Here is a 14658-nt window from a genome sequence, read left to right as displayed (position 1 = left end):
ACCATGATCAGTAATGTGTCCCATTTTATCAAGAAATATACAAATCACAAAATTATATCGAAAGGCATAATGCAATATTTAAAATGGCTTCTAATACCCTACAGAAATGGATTTGCTGTAATACTTCTTCAAAGCACAATGGCATCCAGTTGAACAGGTATCTCTTGCAAAATATCAACTCAATGAGATGAACCTGTATCATGAAAAGGAAAGAGTTGTGTATCAACAACGGATGAATTACATCAGTAAGTAGCACATTGTGAAATGCTAACTGTGTAGATATAGGACGGATGTCGTTGTTTGAAGTAGCAAACCAGCCCATTGCCCATTCAAAAGGTACTTTAGGTAACCTTTGAACTCAAGTAAAAGTCATAAGCCATAGACTTCTGCAAAAAGCAAATAGGTTGTTTATTGTAAATCTACGGAGTTTAGATTACATGCTTGATGTTTTAATTAAAAATAACAAATTACTGTTTGTTGCTTATGGACTACATATACAAATCACTAACAATACTATAGCTACCATGCCTCTCATAAGATAATAACCGAAAGGAACTAAGTGTTCTCACTTCTTATACAAACAAACATAACTACGCAAGACAATATTTACATTTTGTAAAAAATAAAAAATAAAACATTACACAGAAAGTGCACAACCCTGAAAATGTCACTGAAGCAGAGGAAAAACGTTGCGATTCGTGATGTGGTATGTTTCTCAAACATGGGATTTTTAAAAGCATGTGATTTCTTTAAAATGTGGGGATCATAAAATGTACAAAATCAAATGAAAAACCCATAAAGCTTCAGGGAGACTCCTCTCCTCGGATGTGGAATGTTGCTCCATCGGCTTGTGTTTTTGTTTTCAATTTAAAAAGTGGGTTCTAGAAAAAACGGAGGGGTGGGGCAGGGGGTCCGTGGCTAGTGGTTGGTTACCATTAATGGCCACCAGTCCTTTTGATCAGAAAGTCTTTAATAGTATCCTGGCTGATACTGCTGGCTCCATGGCTTTTGGTTCCAAAACTGGGGACACAGATCAAGGAAGTTAGATGCAGACAATAGAAGACAACTCTTAAAAAGTGACATTTGGCCTCACAATGCAAACTTTCCCAATTCGCGTTCTCAGCCTCAAAGTATACTCCACCATCCAGAATGTAGTCATAATACCCATAAAACCTAGCAGTCAAACAGAGAAATAGTTCCAATCATTTTTCATTAATTTTTCCAAATAGGGGATTTTTAGAAACACTTCAAATAAGGGCTGTGTTTGCATAGGCTTACCCTGGCGTGATGTTTTGATAACCTTGTAAATCTCTAGAACAAGGTGACGTAATCAGTCAATATATTTGCCTTTATTTACCACCCAAAATAAAATGCTAATTATTTGCCAATGTGGCTATCATAAAGTACTACAAATTCCATGATCAACGAGACTGACGAATCGAGGCAAAGGTAAGAATCGCTGGATTAACTATCTAATGTTTGCTAAATGTAGTAATGAATAAATTGGCAACATTTCTTAAATCGACAATTCTGTGAACTGTCTTGTGCAAGTTTTAAATTGACAATCCCTGTTAGCAAAGGTGTCTGCTAGACATGACACGCAGGAGCCCGCAGGGATTTGTAGTTTTGCTAATTAGCATTTTCGAAAATCAGAGTAAATAAAGCAGAAAATATTGTTAAGTAACCCTGGCCGAGCGAGACTTACATGGTTACCAGACCTTCACGCCAGGGTAAGCCTACACGAATCAGTCCTAACTTTAACTGTTTCTAAAATCCCATATGGGAAAAATAGAGGAAAACGATTGGAACCATTCTCTTGTTTGACCTCTAGGTTATGGGTATTATGACACGTTTAGTGGACCATATAGACCTTGCTGCATTTACACATGTAGTCCAATTTTGATCTTTGCCTAATTATTAGCAAAAGACCAATTATTTAATAAAGATCTGTATTGGTCTGCCTGTGTAAACACAGCCAGTGTGAGAAAAAAAATACAAAAATGGGAGAACCTTCAATTGTTTTACAAGGCTAACAAGCTAGGAATTGCCCTTTAAACTCAAACCGGAGACTCACCCCTTGCTGCCAGCTCTGGTTGAAGGCCTGAGCCTTGTCCATGCCAAATCCTCCACCAGTCCTGTTGTCTCCAAATCCGCCGCCACGTCCTCCACCATTCCTGCCGCCCCCAAACCCACCGCTGCCATTCTTGTTGCCAAAATTCCCACGGCTGTTGCCTGCTCTGGGCTGGAACCCCTGGGGAGAAAGACAAGACATCTCGCTAATAAATACACAATTGTAGCAATAACTTTTTGATAACACCTTATTTGGATAGTTCCCTAAAGATGGTTTATAAATGTAATGCACCAACTAACTATATACCAACTCTAATAATCCAGGTCAATAGTTTGAGCATCTACACACGTTCTATAGAAGATTATCCAAATAAAGGCCAACTTGTCATTCTCCATTGCTGTGACCAAACCCACCTGGTTGAAGCTGCCCCTGTGACCGCCGCCTCCTCGGCTCATGTGACCGCCGCCTCCTCGGCTCATGTGACCGCCGCCTCCTCGGCTCATTGGAGGACCACCTCTGTTCATGGCTCCACCCCTGTGGCCCCTCATCGGTCCTCTTGGGGCCCCTCCTTGGGGGGCCATGAGGGCGCCGCCCCTGTTGAAGTTGCCCCGGTTGGCGAATCCACCTCTGAAGGCTGGAGGGGGCATGAACCCTCTAGGGGGGCGAGTGAACCCACCACGTGGGCCTGGAGCTGGGTGGAGGCAGACATGGACACATCAGTTAGACTGGGGTTGAATTTTAATGATCTAAAATCCTCTGCTCATCTCTATTCAACAACTACAGGATAAATGCAAGTGAAAAAGGGCAGAGGCCCATCAAGAGGTTTGATTTGCCTTCACCTGTCCAGTCCTATCAGATCATTGCAGACAAAACAAGGAATGTTTTAGCAATTTAGCGAGACCTAAAAACGGGGTTAAAACCGGTCATGCCAAAACCCTAATCATCTGACCAATATGGCCGATAATCGTGACCTCCCACCTCCTCGGAAGTTGCCTCTCTGCTGGAAGCCACCTCGTCCACCTCCTCTCTGGCCAGGTCCTCCTCCACGGCTGAACTGGTTCTTGCCTCTGCCTCCCCCCCGGACACTCCCTCCTCCTCTCTTGGGGGTCAAAGACCCTTGGTTGGGCTTCTTCTCAGCCGGCAGGGCCGCCTTGCTCTCCTCCTTGTACTGCTCCACCAGCTTGGTGGCATCCTCCTTCTGCAGCTCAGCGTAGCTCACCACAGCGAAGCTCTCGCCTTCCTCTGGCAGGGTGAAAAATCCTGCACAGGGGAAAGAGTCAAGGAGATGGTGTGGTTACGAAGACAGCTTATGAACACCATCTTATGATGTCCTTTGTAGCAAAAACTAGATTTCTAGTGACGGTAAGCGCTGCTATGAAAGCTGCGGTGTTCCTCCCACCAGGCCCAGAGGCAGGGGTACAGCCCCTGACCCAGGGTTTAGGAGAGAGGGTCACTCTGCCCCCGTGATATGGCCACTTGTGACACAGACAGCCACGAGTGGGCAAAGCTTAGAGGGGGCTAGCCATGCTAACATGAAAACCAAAATAGTTTTAGGGAGAATATATACGAGTGTATGTGTAACCTTACTCTATTACTACAAACTTTCTGAAGGCTCTTGGATTAGTGCTAAAGATGTGAAGTCGCTAGCTTTTTAGCACGGTAGGAGAGACTACTTTTAACAGTTTATTAGTGAAGTAGCTCAGCTCACGGTATTACCTTTCATTTTGAGGAGAGCGTGCTCGGGCACGTCTTTCCCGTCGCTCTCTGCCTTCTTCTGGGCCCTCTCCTTGTAGTCATCATCTGAGGGACAGACCACCACAGCCTTCCGCTGGTACCCAGCAAATAGACACATCTTCCTCTTTTGGCCTGGGGCAGACAGGTTGGTCTGGGCAGAGGAAGGAGGGAGAATTACTTATAATGCTGACCCGTGTGAACATAAATAATGATGATTTGGACTGCTTTGTAGGCACCGAAGACCTGCCTACACTATATAATGATGTACTCATGTGTATGAGACTATTCTATGTGTATCCAAACATCTACTTTCCTATTCACAATAAGTCCTAAAGGTCAGTGTTCGCGACTTGTAAGACATCGGCTGTGATGGAATGCGATTGAATATCAAGCCTTACGTGGTCCAGGATATAGTTCCTCTTTTTGCGAGCAGCGATCTCAATGAACTTGCCCAGGAAGAGAGGTGCACGCTGGGAAATGGCCGTGAGCTTTGTTGTGTCCTTCGCCTGACGCTTCAAACTGCCAATCTACATATGAAAATGAATGGCAAAAAGAGACTAATAAGATTGATGCAGGACAGGATATACACCTACAGTGCCAAATGACCAGGGACCATATATACAACAATTAGGATAGGACTGAAAGTTTAGCTGACAAACTAAACTGACAGACAACTAGGACCTCATTCTAAGATGGGCGCAGAGAGAACTTATTCTAAAATACAGAGGGCCACAAACACCATGACTAAGTACAACACTGACCATCATCTTCTCCACGATGGTGTCGCTGCCCAGGATGTAATATTTCCCAGGGTTCTCCTGGATGTGCTTGTTGACCCAGGTGCTCTTTCCTGAGCCAGGCAGGCCCACCATGGCAATCACCTACAACGACACACATACGCAACAGATCAGTAAGTGGTGGAAGAAGTTATGCACATAAAATAATCCACATTAGTTTGAGGAAAAGGGCCCTAGGAATATGCAAATCATTATCTGATACACATTTTACTAGCCGTTTATTCTGAAATATACAGGTTGAGCTTATGGATAGATCACATTGCTAGGGAGGCCCTTGTGTCAAACAAATCACTGCCAGTGATGTTTTGGGTTGCCATAGTTACCTCGCAGTCCTTCTTGGTGTCAGGTGCCTTGGGTCCGCGGACACGGTCGTCCATGGTAACCTGCTGCAGGAAGGTGTAGCCCTCTGGCTGGGGGAAGTAGGGCGTGTCCATCTGGCCAAAGTTAAACTCCACTGCACAATTGTGGCAGATGACGTGGGGGAAGAGCGCTTTCCCTACTAGGGACTCCTTACTGGCCTGGAAGGCCACCACTGGCTCATTACCGTTCTTAGAAAAGGACATCTCCACCTCCTCACCTTCAAAGTTCTGCAATATAAAATTTTACAGCTTGTAATTTCAATGTACAAAATATAACATTGACCATTGAAAATGTGAGGTGCTAATGAGAAAGTTATCACCCCACACTTAGAATCCCCAAACACAAATACTGGTTGGTTTTGATGGGTTTTTGTGGACATAGATTACCTTCTGACTTTGAAGACGGCTTACATCACTGACCATATTTTTAAATAAATGTCATCTAAATGCTTTGTTTTTTTGGGACGGGCCTCAGTGACGAGGAACGAGACACCACATGCCAGTCTGAACATTCATTTAAAAAAAATGAATAAAGAAAATAAAAATCGGCCTGTGCTTTGAGAATATTACGTTATTGCAATTAGTAAGGCTAAATTAAGAAAGATCTTACAATGAGGCAGCAGATGACGTCATTCTCATCATAAGTCTCCCCGAAATCTTCAGTCACGCAATTGGTGGTTTTCTTGCCTTTGCCAGAGTAGGCATAGGAATGCTCCTCCTCACCTGCAATGACATAACTCACGTCAGACACGATACACACAGCTGACTAGGTGATGTAACTAAAACTAGGATTTTGTCATATAAATTTGGTGATTGTAGTGTTTCTGCACTCATTCCATAACACTGCATTGTTGCCTTGCAAAATACAACACACACAGGCTTTGTTCCAGTTCCATGTCATGCTCCCTAACAAACTCTAGAGGGTGCCAACATCCAATAACAACCATTACTTTTTTGAAAAACAACAATGCCATTGAGACTGACCAAGGAGCAGACTGCCAGTAGCTAGGGACCATCCAACCTGGACCTCATGGATGTCCATGTTCTTACTGGATATGTGTTTCACTGGGATTTTCTCAGTTATCTGTAGGCAGAATATTACATTGGTGATGTTAGCAGCAAATGGACTACATCAGGCATTTAATTGCACAACCAGGCGATGAAAAGGGTATGAAATAAATATGACCCTTTATTTAACTGTGTAGTGGTGCATTTAAATTATAAAAATGGAGATAAACCCATTATCGTTTGTTATCAGAGGTCAGAATGTTATGAATTCCCGATTACAAATTAAACACAAACTGGGCTACCTTCATCTCGTAGCAGGCCTTGCCCTGGGATAGCCCGTATGAGGCTCTGCCCCCAGACCACAGGTAGGCAAAGCTCTCCATGGTGAGAGAGGAGGCGCTGTAGCGGTCCCGGGACACCTTGAAGTGCAGGTCGCAGTTATCTGGAACACAAACAAACCACATTAAGTTCCCTCTTCTCGGCCCCCTGACACGTCTAGATTCTGGTGTCATATCCCAAAATCGTCCCCTAGGCCCTATGCGCAATGCACTAGCGGAGATTAGAGAACATTGGAACGAATGTAGGCAATATGGCAAGCTAATCAAGTACATAGGGGCAGTAGTAGGGGCTATGATTTGGGATTGGGTGTAGGCATATTACTTCTGCACAAGTGTTTGTAGAGGGATTCATTAAACCCAGCCCCGGCTATCCATCTACACAACAAACATGACTCACAGTTGTCCAGGCAGACTGTTGTATCATCAAACTCCTCATCTTCCTCCTCCAGGGGTGGCAGTGGAGACTTGAGACTAGGCCTGAAAGAGAACACAGCCAGTCAGTCACAACGTCAGAGAATTAGAACCTTTCTGACGGAACCTGAATGCAATCGCAGGGACGGCCATCCGGTTGTGACCTCCTCGCGGAAGAGAAGCAGAGGTCCAGCAGTGGAAAGAGTATGGGCAGAAATGGAACTCCCAACATTTAAGCTATTGGAGTCTTTAGGTTGATAATCACAATGAAATAGCATCACTTACCTGCAGTGGTCCACTGGTGCCTTGGATAAAAATACCAAATAAAACTAGTCCCAGGGGCTATATTTCTTATTATAAAAAGCATCAACAGCCAAAAGGCCTCAATGTGGGCAGAAACTGTGTTTATGTTTTGGAGAATGCTGAAAGGTCATGCCGTATAAAGGGCTGCTGGATATATTTAACTCTGTGTGGAGCTGCTCTCACTAAAGGTCAAATCTCACTGAAGCTGCCGCTTCATGTTCACGGAACAGAGGCTCGCAAGCTAGCTCCACGTGGCCTATAGGTGCTTCAACTGTGTGGCAGGGGTTCTAATACCCCAGCGACTGTAGTGATAAAAAGGTGAACTTGTTTGGAAATGTTGTGCCACACAGACTTACGAACAAAGGCCTTCAGAACCAGAATCAAGCTGTTGCCAAGTTGTGTTCATGAAACTAGCTTTGAAATATTGAAATAGGAGTATCACAACATGAGAATGAGTGTGTCCAAAGCATGTAGACTGAAGCATTTGCAGAACTAAACCCTGCCTCCGGCACAGGAGGAACACCATAATGCAGCGTTGCTCTTCAATCTTTGCAACAAAACAAGTTAAAAACCTGTTCTTGGTCATATTGCAGTCCTCAATAGCCACTAGTGCTGTAGGGTCAGACGCAATGGCCTCTCTCAACATTGGTCAAACCACACTCAGACCAAGGAGCATAAGCCAGGGGTCATCCAGTATAGTGTGTGGTTTAGCTAACAGCTACGAGGGGCTCTGCTCCAGTCAAATGATCAGCCACCAGGTGATTTATTTGTTTACACAGGCTAGTGACATTCTGAGATGACAAGATAACCGCTCACTGGGTCAATGAAAACAAAATAGGGTTCCAGATACACACATGGGGGAGAGGGTGTCGTTTCCCCAGATACAGATCAGCCTAGTCCTGGCTTAAAAGTTTGTTTAATGGGGAATATCCATTTGAATTTATTTTAAGTCCTGGACTAGGTTTAAGTGACCTGTATAGTGAGAAAGCATTCCTGTAAAAAAAACAACACATCAATCACACAGAATATAAATGATGACATGGTGGAGAGAGACGTGATTTGACATAAAAGCAAACATTCAAAAAAGACAACAGTGCGAGCAGGAACAATGAGCGGTCAGCGGAGAGCACCCATCTCCAATTTGCGGAAAAAAGTGGTACGTCCGGAAAAAAGTGATACATCCTTGTGCCCGTACGCGACCCCCCCCCCCCCAACCCATCACCTGCTACTCTTCCGGGAGTTTTTTTTTGAGCAGCTTTGCGTCACCTTTGTCAGTGTACACAATAAGCCTTTCTGCACAAAGAGAATGAATGTTGAACAATCAAATTCATAAACTGGTGTTCATTTCTCTTACTACATTATGCAGTCCATAAGGGGTGTATGTGGGCACTGCATGTGTAATAATGGTAAGGTTCATTTAAAAGCCAGGGATGACCCTCAATTCAAACATGTATGAAACGTACATAATGTTGACAGAAGTTAGTTAAGTGAGGGTTTTGGCGCTAATTAATGCATTGGCGCTTAAAGCCAATACAGTTCACATAGCTGTGATGGCTCTTCAGACATACCGAAGGCCATTTTGTCTCCCATCCTTACCAGCTGTATTTGTTCTCTTCAATAAATTCAAAGTAGCCCCTTCCATGTTCCTCCCGGCGTCTCTTAACACCCTTCTTATTCTTCTGATCAGCATTCGTGTCTTTGTCCGCATCCCCTTAGGAAATAAAAGAAGAATATAATGAGGTGCTCCTTTATTGAAAGGATAGGTCGCACTGACTGTGGTGGGGCTAGCCCACAGAAGACTAACTTGTTGCCCATTACATTAGGATCCCATTGCCTGTCTTAAGTTAGACAGAAGCCTACGGCTGTTTTGACCAGAGAGTAGGGTTGATTACAATGTAGCTGGTCAACAATACAGATCAAATGTAAAGAGATAAACAATCACGACAAAAATATTAAAATAGGCACAATAACCCAGCGACGGTTAGAGTTATTAAAATGGATCGGGAAATAGACCATTGTCAATCAGTCCCTGATGTTGGGGTCAATAGTTTACTGAGGCAAGTCAGTGAAGAGACGAAACTGAACTGCAGGCTATCCTCCATTGACCCCCTTCCTGCACAATGGCATACGCGGCTAGCTTACGAGTTAGCTTGACAGCTAGCTAGCTAATCCTTGTTCATTCAGTTACTGTTTACACAATGTTTGTTTTTAGCTAGTTACATTTCTAATGTGACCAGTTTATTGGAACCCGTTTGTAGACGCATTTAGAATACTATTGAGTAGTAGTTAGAACCACGAGTCTACCAAAACCAGCACCTGTCGAATCTTGTCCACTGTCTGCTAGCGTCGCGAGTTAGCTATTCTAGTTAGCAAGCATTCTTTTGTGTAGTTGCTAGCTATGCTATCTAGCTAGGCTAACCAACCAAACAGAAAAAAAGTACGTATAGGTTGAGCCCAATGGTGTTCTTCGTGTAGTAGGACCAAGTTAAACAATATTTACATAATTCTCTAGCTACACTAACCTTAACTAGCTAACAAATATACATCGAAACCAATTTCGCGAACGCACCCGACATATTATAGGCTAACGACGTTAGCAAAAACATGTGACACCCAGCCCAATCATTTTCGAACGGAACCAGCGACTCACCCTCTGCTGGATGGTCTCCAGGCTCACCATCTTCTGCGTCCAATGTGATTTTCTCCATGTCGTCCACACCTTCCTTCAGCATTGGATCCATTTCTTCCTCTTCTACCTCACCCATTTCGTCGTCCTCCTGGGCCGCGTTCTCTTCCTCCTCGCATTGGCTCACGACAGCGGCGTCTCCCTCTCCGTTTCCATTCTCTTCCTCCTCGTTGGCATCCATGCTTTCAACGACGGGGCCCTCGTCTTCTTCATCTTCCCCCATGTCCTCTTGGTCATCAGCAGCGGCGGTGGCGTCGTCTCCCTCGGGAAAGCCTCCCTCCGCGGCCTCCAGCCCAAGGGGAGAATCTCCAGCCAGGGCCTCTTCGTCAAGCGCGGCCTGCAACCGGTCCATCAACTCGGCCTTCAACCCCTTGTCCGACAGCTGACGCTTTTTCAGCTCGTCCTTCAACTCGTTTACTTTCAGTTTTTTTACGTTAATTGAACTCATTTTGATATATGTATAAAACACTAAACTGAAACACGCTGTTAAAATAAAGTAAAATTACAACAAAGACGGGAAATTCTGTAAAGGACGCTATGCAAGTTCACGTATTTTTAACTGCGCCAAATGGCAGTAGCGTTAGAGTCCTTTTCACTGGCAAAGAAGGGCTTGTGGGCGCCAAAGCGAGCAAACCCCTCCCGTATTCTCCCCCTTCTTCTATGATATAATGGCGGTCTGCAAACCAACATTATAGGTGCATACCGCCACCTACTGTTTTGGAATGTGGTCAGTCACGGTTTACAACATTTCTAAATCCTCCTATCTAACGCAGTACTTCTGAGAAAATAAAAAAGAGCCCTACTAACTTCTAATAGACCTCCCCATCCCCCAAATCCCTTCCAACCACCCAACGGTCAATGACCCTACACTTCAATCGTTCCCTCTCTTCAACATACTTACAACAATATAACACATGCGCCACCATTTCGTCGGCCGCACACTCCAGACAAACCATTCACATGCTTGCCAGCCCGATGTAATGACGAGTTCAATGTATAATGTCCTAAGCACAATTGAGCAAAACCCCCCCTCTTCCTTCCTAATCTGACCTTTGAGTCTTGGTCCACCAACCTTTCATTGGAGGGCATATAAATGCCGGCCCTTGGGCTTAGAGTCCCATCTCTACCACACATGGCTCTGATCTTACATTTGGCCTCCCCTCTATCCAGTGGAACATTAATATATGTTATATCTAATTTCAAAGCTCTTTTGGCTAACTGGTCTACAATTTCATTCCCTTCCACAACCAAATGTGCTGGGACCCAGCAGATTCTCACATGAATACCTCCAATAGTAGGTGACTCCTATTAGATTTACCTGATGATAAACTATTTAATACCGACAGAGAATCTGAGCATATTATAATTCTTACAGGTTGTACGTCCTCCACCCACTGGAGGGCAACTACTATCGCCAACAGTTCAACTGAGTATACTGTTAGACTTCTACCCCTCCCGTATTGTTATTATTTTTGTGCGTTTCCGGCAGACTAGATGCTGTATTGCAGCCTTTCTCAGGTCAAAGTGCGAATTACACATTTAAGTATCTAATAGCCTCACACCCGTAGGTGCCAGCCGGTGGAATAGAGAAACGAGAACAGCTTCCTTGCTATTTCGCTCTGCCTGTCATTTGGGCCCAGAATTGTTACAGGCAAAAATGAGGTTACACCCAACTCAGCCAGCTCACAGAAAAATGTCCTCCTGTCCTCAGCATATCACCACAGTCTCTACCTCCCCACATTCCTCACTTCCCATCTGGGTGTTTCCCAAATAACAATAACTCACTTCCCAATCCACAATAACCCCATCCGTCTTTTCACTCCCCAGATACCCGACCTCACACAATTCTGGATAGAGAAATACTGCCTTCCCCGCGCCTCTATCTCCCATTCACGTTGCCACTCCTAGGTCAACTCCTTTGCTATGATGCTCCTACATTCCATCCCCCCTAACAGGACCACCACATCTACCTCCCTCTTCAGAGATGCCTTCACTACCTCATCTGCTACCTCATTTCCCCTACCCGAACATGAGCTGGGACCAACAGAACACTTACCTTACACCCTTCCTAAAGTGCCATTAACAGCTCTATTATATAAAATATATACAGTGGGGAGAACAAGTATTTGATACACTGCCGATTTGGAAGGTTTTCCTACTTACAAAGCATGTAGAGGTTTGTCATTTTTATCATAGGTACACTTCAACTATGAGAGACGGAAAAGCATCCGCAAAGAATGATGTTTCCACCTCCATGCTTCACGGATGGGATGGTGTTCTTGGGGTTGTACTCATCCTTCTTTTCCTCCAAGCACGGCGAGTGGAGTTTAGACCAAAAAGCTCTATTTTTGTCTCATCAGACCACATGACCTTCTCCCATTCCTCCTCTAGATCATCCAGATGGTCATTGGCAAACTTCAGATGTGCCTGGACATGCGCTGGCTTGAGCAGGGGGACCTTGCATGCGCTGCAGGATTTTAATCTATGACGGCATAGTGTGTTACTAATGGTTTTCTTTGAGACTGTGGTCCCAGCTCTCTTCAGGTCATTGACCAGGTCCTGCCGTGTAGTTCTGGGCTGATCCCTCACCTTCCTCGTGATCATTGATGCCCCACGAGGTGAGATCTAGCATGGAGCCCTAGACCGAGGGTGATTGACCGTCATCTTGAACTTCTTCCATTTTCGAATAATTGCGCCAACAGTTGTTGCCTTCTCACCAACCTGCTTGCCTATTGTCCTGTAGCCCATCCCAGCCTTGTGCAGGTCTACAATTTTACCCCTGATGTCCTTACACAGCTCTCTGGTCTTGGCCATTGTGGAGAGGTTGGAGTCTGTTTCATTGAGTGTGTGGACAGGTGCAGTTAAAACAGGTAATGAGTGGAGAACAGGAGGGCTTCTTAAAGAAAAACTAACAGGTCTGTGAGAGATGGAATTCTTACTGGTTGGTAGGTGATCAAATACTTATGTCATGCAATAAAATGCTAATCGATTACTTAAAAATCATACAATGTGATTTTCTGGATTTTTGTTTTAGATTCCGTCTCTCACAGTTGAAGTGTAACTATGATAAAAAAAATTACAGACCTCTACATGCTTTGTAAGTAGGAAAACCTGCAAAATCGGCAGTGTATCAAATACTTGTTCTCCCCACTGTATATACAGTACCAGTCAAAAGTTTGGACACATCCATTCATTCAGGGGGTTTTCTTTATTTTTTATTATGTTCTACATTGTAGAATAATAGTGAAGACATCAAAACTATGAAATAACACATATGGAATCATATACAGTATAAACCAAAAAAGTGTAAAACAAATCAAAATATATTTAATATTCTTCAAAGTAGCTACCCTTTGCCTTGATGACAGCTTTGCACACTTTTGGCATTCTCTCAAACAGCTTCACCAGGAATGCTTTTCCAACAGTCTTGAAGGAGTTCCCACATATGATGAGCACTTGTTGGCTGCTTTTCCTTCACTCTTCAGTCCAACTCATCCCAAACCATCTCAATTGATTTGAGGTCAGGTGATTGTGGAGGCCATGTCATCTTACCCAGCACTCCATCACTCTCCTTCTTCGTCAAATAGCCCTTACACAGCCCTTACACACCACTTCCAGTGCCGACAGAGATGGCCGCCTCGCTTCGCGTTCCTAGGAAACTATGCAGTATTTTTTTTTTTTTACGTGTTATTTCTTACATTGGTACCCCAGGTAATCTTAGGTTTTATTACATACAGTTGGAAGGCACTACTGGATATAAAAACTCACCATCATTACGACCAGGAATACGACTTTCCCGAAGCGGATCCTGTGTTTTGCCCACCACCCGGGACAATGGATCGGATTCCAGCCGGCGAACCAAAAAAAACGTTGCAGTAAAAGGGGCAGACGAAGCGGTCTTCTGGTCAGGCTCCGGAGACGGGCACATCACGCACCCGAGCATACTACTCGCCAATGTCCAGGCTCTTGACAACAAGGTTGATGAAATCCGAGCAAGGGTAGCATTCCAGAGAGACATAAGAGACGTAACGTTCTTTGCTTCATGGAAACATGGCTCACTCGAGACACGCTATCGAAGTCGGTACAGCCAGCTGGTTTCTGACGAACAGAAACATGCATCTTTCTCGTAAGAAGAGGGGCGGGGGGGTATGCCTTATGATTAACGAGACGTGGTGTGATCATAACAACATACAGGAACTCAAGTCCTTCTGTTCACCTGACTTAGAATTCCTCACAATCAAATGTCGACCGCATTATCTACCAAGATAATTCTCTTCGATTATAATAACAGCCGCATATATTCCCCCCAAGCAGACACATCGATGGCCCTGAACGAAATTTATTTGACTCTATGCAAACTGGAAACCACATATCCTGAGGCTGCATTCATTGTAGCTGGGGATTTTAACAAGGCTAATCTGAAAACAACTCCCTAAATTCTATCAGCATATCGATTGTGCTACCAGGGCTGGTAAAACCCTGGATCATTGTTATTCTAACATCCGTGACGCATATAAGGCCCTCCCCTGCCCTCCATTTGGAAAAGCTGACCACGACTCCATTTTGTTGCTCCCAGCCTATAGACAGAGACTAAAACAGGTAGCTCCTGCGCTCAGGTCTGTTCAACGCTGGTCCGACCAATCTGATTCCACGCTTCAAGATTGCTTCGTTTACGTGGATATGTTCCGCATTGCGTCAAACAACAACATTGACAAATACGCATATTCGGTGAGCGAGTTTATTAGCAAGTGCATCGGCGATGTTGTACCCACAGCAACTATTAAAACATTCCCAAACCAGAAACCGTGGATTGAAGGCAGCATTCGCGCGAAACTGAAAGTGCGAACCATTGCTTTTAACCAGGGCAAGGCGACCAGAAACATGACTGAATACAAACAGTGTAGCTATTCCCTCCACAAGGCAAACAAACAAGCTAAGCGTCAGTATAGAG

General features: G+C 44.4%; 1 protein-coding gene across 1 annotated transcript; it reads right to left on the bottom strand.

Moving 5' to 3' along the window:
• Positions 1 to 384: 384 nt before the first annotated feature.
• Positions 385 to 10327, bottom strand: LOC118398447 (heterogeneous nuclear ribonucleoprotein U-like). Its single transcript, XM_035793774.2, has 14 exons — positions 9672 to 10327; positions 8618 to 8732; positions 6705 to 6784; positions 6272 to 6411; positions 5946 to 6045; positions 5572 to 5684; positions 4926 to 5189; positions 4567 to 4686; positions 4204 to 4332; positions 3788 to 3956; positions 3050 to 3331; positions 2485 to 2762; positions 2075 to 2251; positions 385 to 1020 (listed from the first exon to the last, which is right to left on the bottom strand). Exons 1-14 carry the CDS (start codon positions 10153 to 10155, stop codon positions 970 to 972), a joined length of 2502 nt encoding a protein of 833 aa, XP_035649667.1. The 5' UTR covers positions 10156 to 10327; the 3' UTR covers positions 385 to 969.
• Between the last annotated feature and the right edge of the window lie 4331 nt (positions 10328 to 14658).

The sequence above is a fragment of the Oncorhynchus keta genome, chromosome 19, assembly GCF_023373465.1.
Source record: "Oncorhynchus keta strain PuntledgeMale-10-30-2019 chromosome 19, Oket_V2, whole genome shotgun sequence".
Classification (NCBI taxonomy): domain Eukaryota; kingdom Metazoa; phylum Chordata; class Actinopteri; order Salmoniformes; family Salmonidae; genus Oncorhynchus; species Oncorhynchus keta.
This window is presented reverse-complemented; position numbering and strand designations above follow the sequence as displayed.

Coding starts and splice junctions, on each gene's coding strand:
- LOC118398447 (XM_035793774.2), bottom strand. CDS start 10,155: ATGAGTTCAATTAACGTAAAAAAACTGAAAGTAAACGAGTTGAAGGAC. Junction 4,333..4,566: donor CCATCGTGGAGAAGATGATG/GTCAGTGTTGTA, acceptor TTTCATATGTAG/ATTGGCAGTTTGAAGCGTCA. Junction 2,763..3,049: donor GAGAGGCAACTTCCGAGGAG/GTGGGAGGTCAC, acceptor GCCTCCACCCAG/CTCCAGGCCCACGTGGTGGG.